At 43.8% G+C, this 17,458-nt stretch overlaps 1 protein-coding gene across 1 annotated transcript in view; it reads left to right on the top strand.

Annotated features, from left to right (window-relative positions):
- The window catches only part of Scamp1 (secretory carrier membrane protein 1), an 81,120-nt gene extending 67,824 nt beyond the window's left edge, over positions 1-13,296 (top strand). The window contains exons 7-9 of the mRNA XM_051172291.1: positions 3,294-3,395; positions 5,088-5,205; positions 12,533-13,296. Of these exons, the coding sequence (XP_051028248.1) occupies positions 3,294-3,395; positions 5,088-5,205; positions 12,533-12,697 (385 nt within the window). The 3' untranslated portion in view covers positions 12,698-13,296. The remainder of the gene's footprint in view (positions 1-3,293; positions 3,396-5,087; positions 5,206-12,532) is intronic.
- Positions 13,297-17,458: the final 4,162 nt, after the last annotated feature.

The raw sequence follows: 17,458 nt of genomic DNA, 5'->3' as shown, positions 1-17,458 counted from the left end.
CAGATGTGAAACGATCCTACCCCACAAATAAGTGGATGGAACTTTTTCCAAAAATGCAAGGTTGGCTTTTCTCAAGAGTCTCACTACGTGGCCTGGGCTGGCCTTGAATTTGGCGTCCTCTTGCTTCGGCCTTCTGAGTACTGGTTCCTCAAGCAGTAGCCACTGCACTGTAGTCTATATTTAACAGTAGAATGATTGTCTTAACTAACACTGAAAACATTTGACAAAATCCAACATGTTTTTATGTTAGAAACTTGTAGTAGAAGAGAGGTTTTTTCAAACCAAAAAGGAATGTACAAGCTAAAACCATGTACTGTGGTGTAAGGCTGAGAGCTTTCTGTCTAAGGTCAGGAGTGTGGTAAGGCATTCGTTCTCAATATTTCTGTCCAGAATTGTGTCAAGAGTTCTGTCCAGTATAATTAGGTAAGAAAAAGAAACAGAAGACATCCAGATATAAAAAGAAGCAAAACTATATTTATAGATTTATAATCATCTCTGTAGAAAATATAAGTGAGAATAAATGTCTCTGTAATGGATTAGTAGACTCAATATTACTAAGGTGTGAACTTTCTCAAAATGATTCTGCAGGTCTGCAATATAACCCCAATCAAAGTCCCAGCAGGCCATTTCTACAAATACTGCTTTGTTCTTTCAAAGACGTATGGAAATATCAGAGCCTTAAAGTATTTAAAGCAAGTCTACAGAAGAGCAATGAAGCTGGCAGACTAATACACATTCCCTGGTTGGAAGAGTTGCTAGAATGTGCCAGTACTTACAGTGCGATGTCTTTGTGTTGGTGCCATTGAACGATAAACAAATTAACACTCTTAAAAATTAAAATGAATCCCCATATGTAAAAATCAATTTCAAAAAAATCAAGTTCTTTTATTTATGGGTGCATGTATGTGTGTGCTCCATGTGCCTGCAGTGTTAGCAGAGACCAGAAGAAGGCATTAGCTCCCTTGCAACTGGAATGTAGGTGGTTGTGAGCCATCATGTGAGTGCCGAGACCTGAACCTCTACCAGGGCAGCTACTGGGCATCTCTCCAGTCCCCCAGTCTGATGTTTGAGAAAGATCCAAATGCAGTGTAGCTCAGAAAAGGCTGCTTAAGAACCTCTGCTGGGCTTTCCCTGTGTGAAGACTCAACCGTACCTTACACTGTGTGTTAAGAGAGTCAGTTCAGAGAGCGCATGCTCAGCTGCAGAGCTGCAGGACAGAGGACTTACAGAGGAGACTGGGAAGGTTTCGTCTCTTCAGCTTTGGTGAAGTGGTTTTTTTTTTCCCTTGTTTTAATTGAATATTAAGATTTTTAAATGAAGAGACAAACTAGAATTCATAAAAATGCAAAACTTTCCCTCAGAAGACAGTCTTGGGATGCCCCCAATGCACACATACTTGCATATACAAATCTGTACAGATTGGAAAGACACTCGATACTGCACTGAACGTACATGTGCTTTCATACACAGAGACACGCAAATTGGGAAGACAAGCCCCAGACTACACGATCTTTGCCAAGCATGTATCCAATTAAGGATTTGTATTATCCAGAATATATATTTTTAAAATTCTCAAAAATCAAGAATAAGGAGGAAATCTAGTTAAAATACCAGGAAAAGATCTTAACAGCCTAACAAAGGTCTATAGATAAAATGAAAAGTTGCTGAGCAACATTATTTACTAAGAACATGTAAGTCAAAACGAAGAAAGACACTGGTGGTGTTAGCGTTCTTGTTGCTGTAGCAATACCGGCTGAAGAGAAAGTGAGGTGGTTTTGTTGTGGCTTCAGCAGCTTTGCTTCATGATGATGGGCACCAGGGAGCAGTCCCCATCATGGCTGCCAGGAAGCAGAGTGGAGCCGTCACAGGGAAGACATGCCCATGCCCCATTGCCCATACTTTCAGCCAGTTTCAACAGCCCACTGAGATTCTGAATCCAGCCCAGGTCCCCCCAACCCTCATGGCCTCACTCCTCCCTGGCTCAAAGTATTCATCAATCAGAGCCCTTCTGATCTAAGAACTGCCTGAGGTCTGCTCTCCTAATCTCACCTAGATGTCTGTCAGCCCAACCCAGTTAGCAATCAAGATAACCATTGCAACTGGACATGCTAATTAGACTGGCTAGAACTGTAAACATGACCACAGCAAGTGTTAATGAGATGCAGAGGACCCAAGAGACTCACTTACTGCCAGTAGGAGTGTAAGATGGAGCAACTTTATGAAGTAACTCAGCAGTTTCCTCAACACTTAGATGTGTATTTACCACATGTACTAGCCATCCCATGTATCGGTGGGAAATCTATGTCCTTATGGAGACTTACACATGAATGCTCATGGCAGCAGCATTTGTAATAGCAAAAAGCTGGAAGCAGCACCCGCCACCAGCACCAAGGAATAGCACTCAACAGTGGGAGGGGCTGGAGTCCTGCAGCTGCCGAAGCACAGCTGACTGAACTACTGCTGAATGGAGGAAGCTGGGCAAGAAAGAGCATGGACTGCAAACATCCGTTCATAAAAACTCAGAGTGGTAAACCAGGAAGACAGGAAGCTGAGTCAAAGGACGGAGGAGAGAGGAGCAAGCTTAAGTTCTTAGTATCAGTGGGGTAAAGTCCAAATACATGTGGATACTTACAAATTATATAGTTTAAGTTAATGTTATAAAGTAGTTTGTTAAAAAAGGAAAACTAGGGACTGGAGAGATGGCTCAGAGGTTAAGAGCAGTGTTCTTCCAAAGGTCCCGAGTTCAGTTCCCAGCAACCACATGGTGGCTCATAACCATCTATAATATGATTTGATGGCCTCTTCTGGCCTACAGGTGTACATGCAGGCAGAGCACTGTTTACATAAATCTTTTTTTAAAAAAAAAAAAAAAAAAAAGGAAAACTAAGGACTGAAGAGTTGGCTCAGTGGCTGAGAGCGCTGGCTGCTTTTCCACAAGGCCCAGGTTTGATTTCCAGCACACAAGCGTTTGTAACTCAAGTCCCAGGGGGCCTTGATTCTCTCTTCTGGCTTCCAAGAGCACTTAGTGCACATACCGTGCACACACGCTGCACAGACTTACATGCAGGCAAACAGCCGTACACAAAATGCAAGGAGAACATTTGTTTAAAGGAGAAAACTGAGCTTTCTGTCAGGTGCATTCTGGTGGAGCTGGAAAGTGAGTGGGGGCGGGGGGGTGGGGGGTTGTTCTCAGAGTGGCGCTGACAGGAGTTGGGTCTGGTGCTTGCCCCCTTAGGGTTGGGTGTGGCTATGAAGGGGATGTGAAGAATGACTTCTCTCCTCTTGTTTTAAAGGAGTGACAGTTCCTTCAGGTTCTTTGTGTTCTTCTTCGTCTATATTTGTCAGTTTGCTGTGCATGTGCTCCAGGCTGCAGGATTTCATAACTGGGGAAACTGGTGAGTTATTTGCTATTTTAAAATGGCTAATTTTGTATTTGTATAACAAATTTGGTGTCCTAGTGAGTTAACACAGGAAAACAGAGGTGCTTTAAAAACCCAGCTGAAAACATTCTAAAACATAGCTTCGGAAAAACTACACTCCTAAAAGCTTATGCTCCTATGTAAAAAACCAGCACACTGGGTGTCTGTTTTAAGTAAGATGTGCACGCACTGGGCACGAGAAGGAGTGACAAAATAGTGATCTGAGAGAGGGTAGGACAGGGCAGCGTCTGTAGAGAAGAGCTTCAAGAATATGAAGGAAGAGGGCTCAAGTAAAGCGTGTAAAGTATTATCTTAGATAAACATACAAAGGTGTATACGTGTGTCTGCACGCGCGTGTGTGGGCGTGAGCACACTCGTGATGCACGCACACATACTTGTATTTGGAAATTTGAGAGTGTGTGTGTATGTCCAGGAAAATCATTCTCAGCATGGCTGGATGCTCACTTAGAGAAGTTGGGTGAGTTTGGGGTCAGGCTAGAAGGGAATACAGACTTCACTTATCTCTTATTACCATTTATATTAAAAAGCTGGTGAAATTACTTCAACTTCTAAAGAATTACATCTCATGTGGTTTGCCTATTTTCTTTCTTTTTTCTTTTCTTTTCTTTTGTTTTTTGTTTGTTGGTTGGTTCATTTTTTTTGAGACAGAGTTTCTCTGTGTGGCTGTCCTGGACTCACTTTGTAGACCAGGCTGGCCTTGAACTCACAGCAATCCCCTGCCTCTGCTGCTGCTCAGAGGTGGTGTGCGCCACCTTGCCCTGCTGCTTGTTTTCTAAATGAGTTGTTGGGTTGGATTTTTTGTTGCTTTGTTTTTCGTTTGTGTTTGATGTGGGTGAATGTGTTAACTTTCTCGTTATTGTGAGGAAAATGCCCAAAAGTGCTTGAAGGGAGGAAGCACTCATTGGGGTCCTAGGTCACGATTTCAGGGCATTTCAGTCAGTCCCAGAGCATAAAGCACAGCTCCACGGGAGGTTAACAGGAAGCAGAGAATGGGACAGTGGCAGCCAGGGATAATGACCCTACTGGGCCTGTGGCCTGTGACCTGCATCTTCCTGCTGGATTCCACCTCCTAAAACGTGCATAACCTTCCAAAACAGTGTCACCTGCTGGGCCTCTGTGCTCAAACATGCGAGTACTTTGGGGATGCCTTACATTCAAGTTTTAGGGCTGAGCTGTAAAAGTACAGTCTATATTTTAAAAGTGAACCATTTGTTGGCTATGTGGTCTGCATATATTTTCTTCCCTAATTGAAAATGAGCACTTACAAATGCAGTAAAGAACCCGCCCATTTAGGACATATAGTGTATTTAAAAACACACCCGTCTAGTGAACTCCTGGGGCTCAGGAGTGCGCTTTGCCTAGAGATTCAGCCTGATGCTTCTTAGCTGTATGACCCAAGCTCTGAAGGTCTGAGATAGTGCCTTATCTGTGAAATAAGCAGTGTCTTATGGGAGGCTGTGGAATTATCATGTATATTATGGGATGGCTGTGGAATTATCACAGATACTGTGGGATGGCTGTGGACTTATCACACACAAGGAGTGCTGACATTGCCCTGCCTGCTGCAGAGTGCTGACCGTGCGTCCCTGTTGTTGTTTGGGGGCTGCACTGACTTGTCTGCCTAATTACATTTCTGCTGTCCCTCAGTGGTTGGATCTCATCCCTTACTGGTCTCAACAAGAACATTCCGGTTGGAATCATGATGGTCATCATCGCAGCACTTTTCACAGCATCTGCCGTCATCTCACTCGTCATGTTTAAAAAAGTAAGTGGAGCCTGCTCTCTGGACATGTGACCTGTGACAGTGACCCTGGGGTGCAGGGCCCAGCAGCTCTGCTGCTGTCAGACCACTGAGACCCTGGAGTTCTGCATGCTTATTATGATTTATGGCTCTATATAGACACATGTAAAAATTATATCACATTTTAGGATTGCGATAAGAAGTGAAAACATCCGTGATCTGAGAATCCAGAACCCAAAATGCTCAGCAATAAGAAACGATTTGCACCTGGACTTGGTGCCGTCAGAGGGAATCCCATCTGACCTCGCAGGGGAGATTGTAGATTATGGTCATCTAAGGCAAACCCCTTAAAACATTGTAGAAACTACACACAAGTATGTATGTGTGCTCTCTATGTAAAAGATATGTGAATTTCATGTTCAGACTTGTATACCATCTAGAGATCTCATGATATATATGCAGATACTTAGAAATCAGAAGCATTTTTGGTGGCAAGCATTACAGATGAGGGACCTGAGGTGTACTACTTTTTAAATATGCGACTTACTAGCTTGATGAATAAATACAAGTAAATTTATTACATCAGGTAATAAATTACATATTTTTACCCATATTTAAAATTTAAAGACACTAAATGATTTAAGCATTAGATTTCTTTCCTGTTTTTCTATATACTGCCTGGTAGTTTCAGAACACATACAGGGGACATTATATAGAAGTGACTTTGGCTGCTCTATTGAAGAGCACTTTGCCTTGAATTCTCTTGCTTGCCCACTTGTGTCCCACCCTCCTTGGCCTGTGTGGCATGGCTGCCCTCCTTCTGCCCGAGTTTCTGATTTTGCTGCTGCTGCTTCTCTTAGAAGCTCAGATCTTTCTGCACCACGCACAGGGGCTGCTGCAACTTGGCCCTGGGAAGTCCCAAGTCCTCCAGCCCCTTTTATTTCCACCTTGTACCACTGTGGTCTCCGTCACACAAGAAGACTCCCAGGCCACCCTGATCAAGTTCTGCCGAGGCTGCACCCTCCCTCCATTTTTCTGTCCAGCCAGTGAGGGCTGTAAATGCAGTCGGCTGGCTCCCTGTTCTGAGCCACGTGCAGTTTATCTTAGGAACTTCTTCATCTTGTGTCATCATTTCTGTAGACAAACCTGAATGGCTGAGAGTCTTGGACTAGGAAGAAGACGGTTCTGTGCAAGCCCACTCATCTGCAGCCATTGAAGTTTCAGTTTACGTAGGGTACATGGTGTAGTGAGCATTTTCTATCAATGAAGCTGTTCCTTTTTAAAGAGACACTCTGGTAGATACATGTGGGACTGGGACAGGGGCAGGACATCTTGCAGTTCCCTTTTTGCTCTAACTGCTGCTTCCATGACATCTGACGGTGTCTTTTCTTCTGTGATGTGTGAAGGTGTCTTTTTTCTTCTATTGCCCTTCAGTTGCCTTTTTAGAATATTGACGTGTTTTTTTGTTGTTGTTGGTTTTTCTATCTTTCACTTCCATTCCTAACCTCTGACAATCAGAAGAGCTTTTACAGTTGCCTCCCTCCTCCCTTATTTCCGTGCTTTTGGACTGTTCTCTGTGTTGATCTACCATCCACATCTGCATCCGCAGCCCTGCCTGTTGCAGGATGCTGCTGTGGCCTCTGAGCTGTGGTGGGAAGAGCCTTGCACTCGCTCAGACTGCGCTGCCTGTTTCCTGTGCTGCCCTTTTTTCACCTGAGGAAATAGCCCCTTTCTGCCACTTGAAGACCCACTAGTGCTTTTTCAAGCTGCTGTTTAGATCCTCCTGACCATTTCACAGGGCTTTTCTCGCTACCCACATGTCTGGGGGAGTCCTCTGTTTGGTGGAGCTCAGGGATTTTATTGCTCTCTATAGGATTCCATGGACCTGAAGTATGTGCCAGTGTCCAGGCCTCGTGGTTCCCATGGTATCGGCATCCTCAGTATCCTCAGTGTAAAGCTGTCATTTAGCACTTTCATGCACACACTGAAATGAGCTCCTTCGCTTACTGCTGTGCCTCAGAAGGGATTCTCTGCCTGCCTCAGCGGCTTTGCTTATGCCCCAAGGGCTCTGGGTGCTTTCGTTTGCCTTTTCACACTGAACAGTAAAGGCATGATTAGTGTGTGATAGGCACATAAATAGTTCTTGAGTGAAAGAAGAAATGGGGGTAACCACTTTCACATTGGTTATTTTCACAGCATGAAGATAAACAAATGTAAATTTCAAAAGACCTCCACAGTTAACATAGCTTTTATTTTTTAATCTTGACCCCTTTAACACTGAGGTCTGATTTAGGGCTTACTTTTTTGTTTAGAACACAAGAGAAGCAAACGGAACAGAGTGAGGAGGTTGGTGGTAAGAAATTGGCTTCCTTCGTTCTGAGAGCGAGTGAAGTGAGTTCACAGTGTATGGGGCAAACTTTTAGAAGGGTGTTTGAGTTTAGTTTTCTGTGGTGGTGATTCCCGCCCCCATCCCCCACCCCCGGCCTTAAGCTCCCAGAATAATGACTCATGAGACTCAAAATATATTCGCAAATAACTAGGCCGTATAGCTAGGCTCTTCTCTGACTAGCTCATAACTTAAAATAACCCACTTATTCTAGTCTTTTCTGCCACGTGGCTGGTTACCTCTGCTCAGGTTCTGTGTATCTGTCCTCGTATCTTCCAGGGAATCTCCCATACCTGACTCTATGCCAGATTCTTTTCTGCCTACTGGATGTCCTATCTCCTATTTCCTGCCTCAGCTATATCAGCCATTAGCTTTTTATTGATGATGATGCTTCCATGCAGACACAAGAGATTCGTTCTACACTTCTCAATTGCCGTGATAAACATCATGATCAGAAGCAACTAGGGGAAGGAAAGAGCTTATTTCAGCCTATACTTGAAGGTCACAGTCCACCATTGAGGGAAGTTTGGGCAGGGACTTAGGCAGGAACCATCAAGCACTGGTTCTCAATCTCTGGGTCACGACCCCTTGGGGGTTGCATATCAGATATTTACATTGCAATTAACAACAGTAGAAAAATTACGTTTATGAAGTAGCAACGAAATATTTCTGTGGTTGGGGTTATCACAACATGAAGAGCTGTATTAAAGGGGCACAGCACCAGGAAGGTTGCGAACACTGCTCTAGAGGAATGCTGTTCTCTGTTCATTAGCTAGCTAGCTTTTTTTTTGGGTTTTCGAGACAGGATTTCTCTGTAGCCTTGGCTGTCCTGGACTCACTTTGTAGACCAGGCTGGCCTCGAACTCACAGCGATCCGCCTGCCTCTGCCTCCCTGAGTGCTGGGATTAAAGTGTGTGTTTGAGGGGGGGCTGACTGTACAATGCAGTGGAGGGCATCAGATGCCCTGGAGCTGTCAGAACCAAACTCTGGTTCTCTGCAAGAGCAGCAAGCACTCTAACCACCATCTCTGCAGCCCTCCTTACCACCTTTCTTTGGGCTAGCTCTGTACTTACATTAACTAGTAGTGCGTTCTCACCCACGAAATACCTTCATCTGGTTTCATAATTGGGAACTATGGGCTAGCCATCATTAATACCTCTCTTTAGGGAGGATCCTTTTATTGTTTCAGGTGCTAGGGGTTGTGCATGGTGTGCGTGGCCACACTCGGTTCTCACCCAAGGCCTCCTGCTTTCTAGGCAGACACTGCTGGGCATGTTGTCTAAAACTAGAAATACGGGGAGCTTGGAGGCTATTTTTTAAAAATTATTTTTATTTTATTTTAATGTGTATCACTGTTCCTACCTATATGTATGTTATGTGTGAGGGTGTCAGAGCCCCTGGAACTGGAGTTACAGACAGTGTGAGCTGCCATGTGGGTGCTGGGAATTGAACCTAGGTCCTCTGGAAGGGCATCCAGTGCTCTTAACTGCTAAGCTATCGCTCCAGCCCCAAGCTTAGAGTCTTTTTTAAAAAATCATTTATTTATTTATTATGCACACGGTGTTCTGTCTGCATGAAATGCCTGCACGCCAGAAAAGGATACCAGATCTCATAGATGGTTGTGAGCCACCGTGTGGTTGCTGGGAATTGAACTCATGACCTTTGGAAGAGCAGCCAGTGCTCTTAACCTTTGAGCCACCTCTCCAGCCCAAGCTTAGAGTCTTTTTTTTTTTTTTTTTTTTTTTGGTTTTTTGAGGCAGGGTTTCTCTGTGTAGCCTTGGCCATCCTGGACTCACTTTGTAGACCAGGCTGGCCTCGAACTCACAGCGATCCGCCTGCCTCTGCCTCCCAAGTGCTGGGATTAAAGGCGTGCACCACCATGCCCGGCTCAAGCTTAGAGTCTTATAGAAACTTGATAGTATTCTGTGCCCTTTGATCATATTAAACCAGCTGTCAGGTGTGTCCCAGTGCCAGACACCGTGCCGCACATGTGCCCATTGACACAGCATTGGTGTGAGAGAGAAACAAGAGAATGGGTATCACAGTTCTGTCATTTCGCAGCTGTCACAGAAGAAAGTATAGGGAGTGCATGGCGAAGTGTGGAGACTCTGGCTTTGTTTCTTTTTCTTTTTGTGTTCTTGCTGTATAATCTAAGCTAGCCACAACCCCTGGGTTCAAGTCATCCTCAGTCTGAAGGTAGCTGGGGATACAGACAGGTGCCAGCGTACCAAGATGGAACCTTAGCTGAGATACGATGATGACAGCCTGGCATTACAATTCTCTGCATAAGGGGATAAGAAAGAGGGGAGAAGCATAGAGGCTAAGCAGTTGTGGGGTTACAGTGTGGCATTTAAGGGTTAAAAAGGTCTAGCACAGACCATGGAGCAGGTTGGTGGATCGCTGAGGACTTGCTAGCTTGGGCATCTGTGATGGAGGGTCAGGGTGAGCTTGAACCTTAGGTTCTAATCTCCAAAATGTGTGCTTCACCAAAGAACAATTTTAGGGAGCAGAGTACTTGGATTGATATGCCAAACTTCAGAGGAGTTATTCTGAAGTAAAGGGACTTGTGGGCCAGGTTGTGGGACTTGGACGCCACTAGAGATGGTGGCCTGAGTTAGCTCCTGCCATGCGATGAGGTCAGGGCTCATTCTGGTTGGGCCATTTAGGGAGAACAGGTTTGGGGCTGGTGAGACGGCTCAGTGGATAAAAGTGCCTTCTGCCAAGCAACTGCCTGTGTCTGACCCAGGACCAACTGGTACAATGAGAGGACCAATTCCTGCAAGCTATCCTCTGACCTCCACAAGTGCTCCATGGTGTTCCCCCCCCCCCCCCCCCACACACACACAGAGACAGGGCAGGCGTGGAGTCAAGCTAAGGCCGTGCTTTGTGGGGAGGTTGAAGTGCTAGGAGGGGGTGTGGGTGAGAAAGCTGGGCAGACTTCTAGACAAGCAGAAGCAAGCAAAGAAGTGCAGGCTGGGTTTTCACACTGGGGAATTTTGGCTTCCTGAGGCGAGTGAAGCCTGAAAGAGCACTGAGAAGCATAGAGCCAGAGGAGGGCCAAGGACAGAACACTCCTGAACAGTCCAACATGGGAAGGGAGTAGGGCAGGGCATGGAGGGGCCGTGTTCTACAGCTGCTGACGTCATGCACAGGGCCTGAACCCGAGCAGGGATTCCTGTCGCCTCTGGTCTTCCTGTTCTCCACGGAAGGATAGCTGTATAACTGAGCTTGTGTTCACATGCTGGCATTCAAACTAAATAGGATCATTTCCCAAATAAGATAAAAGTACTTATCAGTGTATGGGTGTACTCTACTGTAGTGCACACTGTGGTATTTTACTTAACTTTTAAACCCATAATTTAAAAGTTACTAGATGACTCTTTTCTGTGTCCACTGTCAGTTGGTCTGCCTCTTCTTACCTATGAAGTGAGGAGCTCAGGTGAGATGGCTTTCTGTGTGATACTATAAACTAAATTATAACTTGAAGCAATCATCAATCCTCTTATATTCTCTAACTCTGATGTAAACTGAGACCCGAGAACAACTGATTATTCAATACTGACTTAAAAAGTAACACCAAAGTTAGCAAAATTAAACACACAAAAGCCTTGTTAGGAGCATGCAGCTCTAGTTTGTCACCACTAGGGGTCAGGCTCTTCCTGGGCGGTTCATGCCCTCAGGAAGATCTGCGTGTGGTTCCACTGGAGGCTTTGCCAGGCTGTTCCGCCCTTCACCCCTGCTGAAGATGTTGCGCAGTCTCGGTTTGTCTGGATGAAAATGAATGCCCTGCTGGGACTTCATTAGTATTCTGAGCTCTTACACAATTAGAGCCATTATCATTGGTTTGGGGGTACTCACTGTGCCGTGGGTTTTGCCATGGTGTTACTTCCTACCTCAGAGGTAGACATCCTTAGCTTTCACACGGAGGCTTGCTTTCCTCTCTGTTGTTTCTTATTGTCTTAAATGTTCTATTTCTGCAGTGAGCTATCAGAAAGCACTGGATAATGTCTCAGGGCTAAATTGGTAGGTATTCTAAAGGAGCCAGTTAAGCAAGACACAAAGGAGCCACAGAACACTGTCAGGAACTCCAGCCATTTCCCTTACTCGTCAAAAGAGGTGGGATGACTTAATATTGAAGAGACAGACAGAAACCACTTGCATTCTTTCAGGAATCTGGTTCCCACTATCTTTTCTATGTAACTTGGGTACTTGTTCATAAATATCTATGTCTACATTAATACAGTAGCTATTAACGACTTTTTGCATTTTAGAAGAATTTTTGAATGTATTTCCCTTTAAAAATATTTTTATTTTTATTTTTATTTTATGTGCATTGGTGTTTTGCCTGCACGCATGTCTGTGTGAGAGTGTCAGATCTAAGAGTTACAGAAATCTGTGAGCTGTCATGTGGTTGCCGGGAATTGAACCCAGGTCCTCCAGAAGAGCAGCCAGTGCTCTTAAGTGCTGAGCCATCTCTCCAGCTCCAAGTTACTTCACTTTTAAAACCAAGTTTGTCTAGGCGTTTTAATTTTTAAAAAAACATTGAAAATTTTTATCTTCAGAGTTTTCATTTGAGGGGAGTGTGAAGTTGGAAGCACACGATTCAGAATAGTGATGGGTAAGTCCTGCTAGCTAGTTAAACTACTGTTCAACGGCAAGTGCTCTGTGAAGATAACCGTGTCGTATATCAAGGTGGGCGGCTTAGACTAGAGGTGCTAGTCACTTCCCTTGAAAGCACCATGCTGTTGTTAATCCCTTTCTGTTCATCTCCTTGTTTAGATTGGACCCAGGCTAAAAAGCTGATTTCATGGTTTTTCTATCTCTCCCTCACTTCCACCCTGTCTCCTCCTCTCCAACCTCCATGTGGTCTTTGCACTCTGCAGGATGGTTAGACAAAGCGCAATGAGCTGGCAGTGCATGCGTGGATCCCAGCTTACCCTCTCGCATTGATTTCTGCCTCTGCAGGTGCATGGACTGTATCGCACAACAGGTGCTAGCTTTGAGAAGGCCCAGCAAGAGTTTGCAACGGGAGTGATGTCCAATAAAACTGTTCAGACAGCAGCTGCAAACGCAGCTTCAACTGCAGCAACCAGTGCGGCGCAGAATGCCTTCAAGGGTAACCAAATATAGAGGCCCTCGCAGAAGCACACTGTTACCTTTTGACTGTATTTTTTCTCCAGTTACTGTATTCTACAGATATTTTTATGTTGGAGACGCACAGTCCACAAAGCATGGGTATTTCCTATTCACATGTGCATGGTCTAAAAACCAGAGAACTTCCTCGTCTTAATTACTTTGCCTAATAGTTTCTTAACATTTCCACGCCCCTCACAGAAGAAAACTATCATCTGCTAAATAAATATTCTCCATATTTTTGGGGGATGGTGTTCCTCAGATTATTTCAGTGGTGACACACTGAAATGAGTATGTGACTTAAGGTTTAAAAAGCACTTGTTACTAACCACAGCAGTTCTTCCAAGGGTCAGTGAAGATAAGGAGTACACATTGGAGAGGTTATTTTTTTCTGATTTGTATTGAAGGAGCAAGGCCAGCCCAAGTCTGGATGTTTTTAAATTGGCTGCTTTATATGAGGTTCAGTCACCGGTAAGGAGCCTGTGTGCTTTGTGGTAGATAATGTATATTTTACCTTCTTTTATTTTATTTTTAGATTAGTCGATATTTTGATAACAATCTCTGATCTTGCATGGGCCCCCTGTCTCTCTCTCTCCCTCTCTTTTTTTAAAATAAAGACCTCCTTTATTTGTTAATTAGTACTATCCCCAAATAGTCGTACATAGAGACAATGACTCATTAAAAATTAAGCACAAAGGTAAACATGATAATTAACCTAGTATCCCACTATTGGCACCATGTCTCTTAAGTGACATGAATTAATTAGTATTTTGGGTTGTATACTGCTTATTGATGTAGGAGCTGGGGCTCTTTATAGAATCAAATGATTTTCTGTGTTTCTTTTAAGTAACCTTTACTGGAGTATAAAGCCTGTAATATAATGTGCATTATCCGAAGGAGAGGGTAGTGAATTGATACCGTAGAATATAGTGATGATTCCTTTTTCCCCTCTTAATTTTCAGTATTCAGATTGTAAAATTTTACTGTATGGAAACTTTGTAATATTCTTCTGGCTAATCTTTTTAATTGAACTGGGATTGTATTTGGCAGCTGTGTGTGTGTGTGTGTGTGTGAGAGAGAGAGAGAGAGAGAGAGAGAGAGAGGGAGGGAGGGGGAGAGAGAGGGATAGAGAGAGAGAGAGAGAGAAGAGAATGATTTTGACAAAGGTATTAAAGACTAGCCTAACCCTTGAATAAAAAGAACATACAGTATTTTAGGGATTTTTCTTTTAGCCTCTCACTTTTAGTTGCATTAAAAATAAAACACCCTAGCACTTCCAATGTACTTGATTTCTTAATGTACCTGTCTTTTACTTTTTGAGACAGACTAAATACATGTGGAACGTCATACCAAGCAGGAAAGTAAAAATACAGTTAAATGTGTAATTATTAATATAATTAAATTGACATTGTTACAATGCAGCACAAACCGATGTGGGTTCAGACTTTAATCATCTCGAATAGTGATTAGACGTCTCAGATAAGTCAGGCTGCTGCAGTTTGGAGGCCTTGCTAGTTTTCACTGTAGAATGACTGGCTTCGACCTACCCAAGTTGGCTTTGAGTAAGACAGGGGAGCTTTAAAAATGAGCTTATACTGTTGAGTTGCTTTGTTCTTTTCCCCAAGGCTGGAGTCAGAGGGAGTTTCACACAGGATGCAGGTGCAGTTCTTGGGCCTCGTGGAGGCCTGTGGGTACCGGATCATACACTCACCCTCACAAGGCCATGTTAGGTTTGCTTGGGAATTTACTGAGTACAATAGTTCAAAGATGCTTCTTTTGTTCAGTAGAAAGTAGAATTCAGAATGTGAGTTTGCAGGTATTGAATACTTCTGATTAGTGATGTCTGCCCTCTGTTGTCACCTGTCAGTTGTTGCTGGGAGCCTGAGGTCTCAGTGGAACTGTGGGAGTGTGTGCTTTACTGAGTGTGCATTTATAGACACTGAAGTCAGCAAGACTACAAAAGTGCACACAACACCACGCGCTTATATTCAAACCCACATTTGTTTTCATCTGACGTGCAATACGAGGCGCATCAGAGATCTAAGAGACACTAATATGCTCTCCTTCAGAAGTGGGGACGTGTCCTTCCCGTTACTTAGAGGTCCCCAAAGGTAGCATTATTAAGTGGCAAAGAATAGTTAGAACCCACATTATGTTTTTTGTATATGAACAAGGGAAATGCTATTTTCAGTCCAGTTGTTTGGATTCATACAGGTTTGAAAGAGATTATGTCATTTGCAAACACAAAGGAGCATTAAATGGCAGTAGTGTCTGCGGCTGCGTCAGGTGTGGGAGCATCCTGAAATCCCTGATGTGCCGTTCTCTCAGCAGCAGTCGGTCAGCAGTGCATTTTCAATTGGTGAGAGACGGGCAGTGTTTTCTATTTAATACCAGTGTTACCTGGTCATGAAATGAGCTTTGTGTAGAACAGGCATCCATGCCACTCTGTAGTTTCGATATTAAGTGGTGGCTGATTTGCTTCAAACTAGGGTCTGATCACTGGAAAATCATTGCTTGGTGATTTGTGATTTGGGGCTTGGTTTATTTCTCTAGGGATGTTTGTATATTTTGTTGGTGCGTCTAACACTGCGCTGCCCTCATAGCAGCTGTCATGGTTGTGTAAATGCCCTCCACGCGTCCCTCTCCTAGTGCATGTTCTCAGTGGTTTGGAAGTTTTGTATATTTATTGTATTAATGCAGAGTGTCATAAAATAAAATAATGTTTACTGGATGCTTGTTTGTGTAATTTAAAACACTGTATTAGCAACTGGGAGGCATAAGTTATACTTGTAGTTTTAATATAGATATTCCATATTTGATTTTTAAAAAACCAGTCTTTGTGTCATTTTACCACATGTAAAAGATTTGGTTTAGCCCTTCAGCAGCACAGTCTGACAGTTTCCCATTGCGTGAGACTGTGATAGCGCTTGAGCACGAGCTTTGCCACATTAAATACGATGACTGGCGTGAGGGAGGCAGGGTTACCTAGGCGTTCATTAGATCTTTGGCCTAGGCTCTTCCCCGTGAGGTCCAGTGGGTACTTCTGTACCACGACTGTCCTGATCTAGCACAGCCTGTGTTGTGTCTCCTGCCTGTGTTTACTCTGTTTTCTACCCCCATGAATGCCCTATTTTGTGTATTGGATTTCTCATCTGGTAACTAAAGGTGTAAAGTTTAATCTAAAGTCATGTCCACAGCAGATCTTACTTTGAGAAATATGTGTTGAATTAAAATAAGAAACGGAATTTTCTATCTTTCATTTTAAAAACTGAGTTTGGACTTTCACACTTAGAAGTATTCTGTAATCTGTGTGGAGCTGGTTTGCTGCATTCAAGGGATTTGAGCTGTTCGGCCATTGGCTCCTGCAGGTGGGCCGTGGCCCTGCTCTAAGGCCAGTGGCTCCTGCAGGTGGGCCGGGGCCCTGCTCTACGCCCACTGTGCTGCGTCCTTCCCTGTCTTGCCTGATTCTCTATTTTCTTGGGCACATTCGTACTTCTGTTACATACTTTCTCACATTTGGGACACACTTTTTCTGGGTTCTGTTCCATGTTCCTTTAAGGAAAAATTCCTTAAAGGGACCTGTGATTCCATGTGACCAAGCCCTCTGGAGATAAGGGAGGGAGGGGTTAGTTAAAAGTAACTGAGGACGGCAAAGTTAGTCTATATGCTACTCTAGTAGATTTTTCAAGTTTCATATGAACATTTATAGCATGATAATATGTCTTAAAATATTGGAGCTGTTTTTAAAAGCTTTAAAATTAATTCTTAGTTTAGCATATAGGCGTTTTATTCTTTACAAATAGTCTTTGCTAGAAACTTATAAGTTGTACTTCCATGATTAGAAAAATGAAATAGTTCTGTAAGAAGTTCTGGGCACATTTTACAAAACAATATGCATGTTGCATTGGTGGGTTTTTAAAACCATGTTTCAGACTCTTTCACAGACTCTAGGGAGACGGACTTTTCTGTGACAGCACCCTGTGCCTCGCATCACCACCAGCTGCCCACTGCTAGCATAGGTACACTTCACTGACTCAAAGATTCCTGGGAAATAGGAAATGGCCTTTATAGCTTTCCCCGGTCCCTGTGGATTTTGTATTTGCCACTGCACTTTGGGTAGAACAAAGCCTCCACCCTGCAGTTTTCCCTAGAGTGGTTGATGTTTTCAGATGGGAACGTGGGAACCGCCAGGGGGCGATGTAGGGAGTGTTGTATTTTGTGTTTCTCCCAGTTCTGCTTTCCTTTTTAAATTGGTATTTCTGGCCTTAACATGACTTCATTGGGTAGTGATACATCCCTCACGCTAAAACCTGTCATCCCCCGCCCCCGGGAGAGTTAGCAAAGAGCTCATTTTCTTATAGTGCTAGTGTCACATGTTTCTGTAAGGTCACCATTATAGCATTACCTTCTCCACATTAAACGCCCCCCCCATCCTATCATGAAAGTTTTATTTTTGAGTTCTAGTTATTTCGATACTTGAATTCCTCAATTGTTTATTTTTTGTGGGCAGTGATTCTCAAAATAAATGCTTGTTGAAACCATTGTTACTGTTGGTGTGTGTAGGAGCCAGGTGTTTGGGTCTAGGAGAAAAGCAATTAAAACCATTGCCCCTTATGTGGTCACAGGACTTCGGTCAGCACCCCAGTCTCCTATGTAAAGACAGAACCCTGTGGGCACACATGTCCTTAAAGCTGCTCCCCAAGGGGCTGCGGGGATGGCTCAGCTGTTGAGAGCCCTGACTGCTGTTCCAAAGGTCTT

Source organism: Acomys russatus, chromosome 30, assembly GCF_903995435.1.
Source record: "Acomys russatus chromosome 30, mAcoRus1.1, whole genome shotgun sequence".
NCBI lineage: Eukaryota > Metazoa > Chordata > Mammalia > Rodentia > Muridae > Acomys > Acomys russatus.
This window is presented reverse-complemented; position numbering and strand designations above follow the sequence as displayed.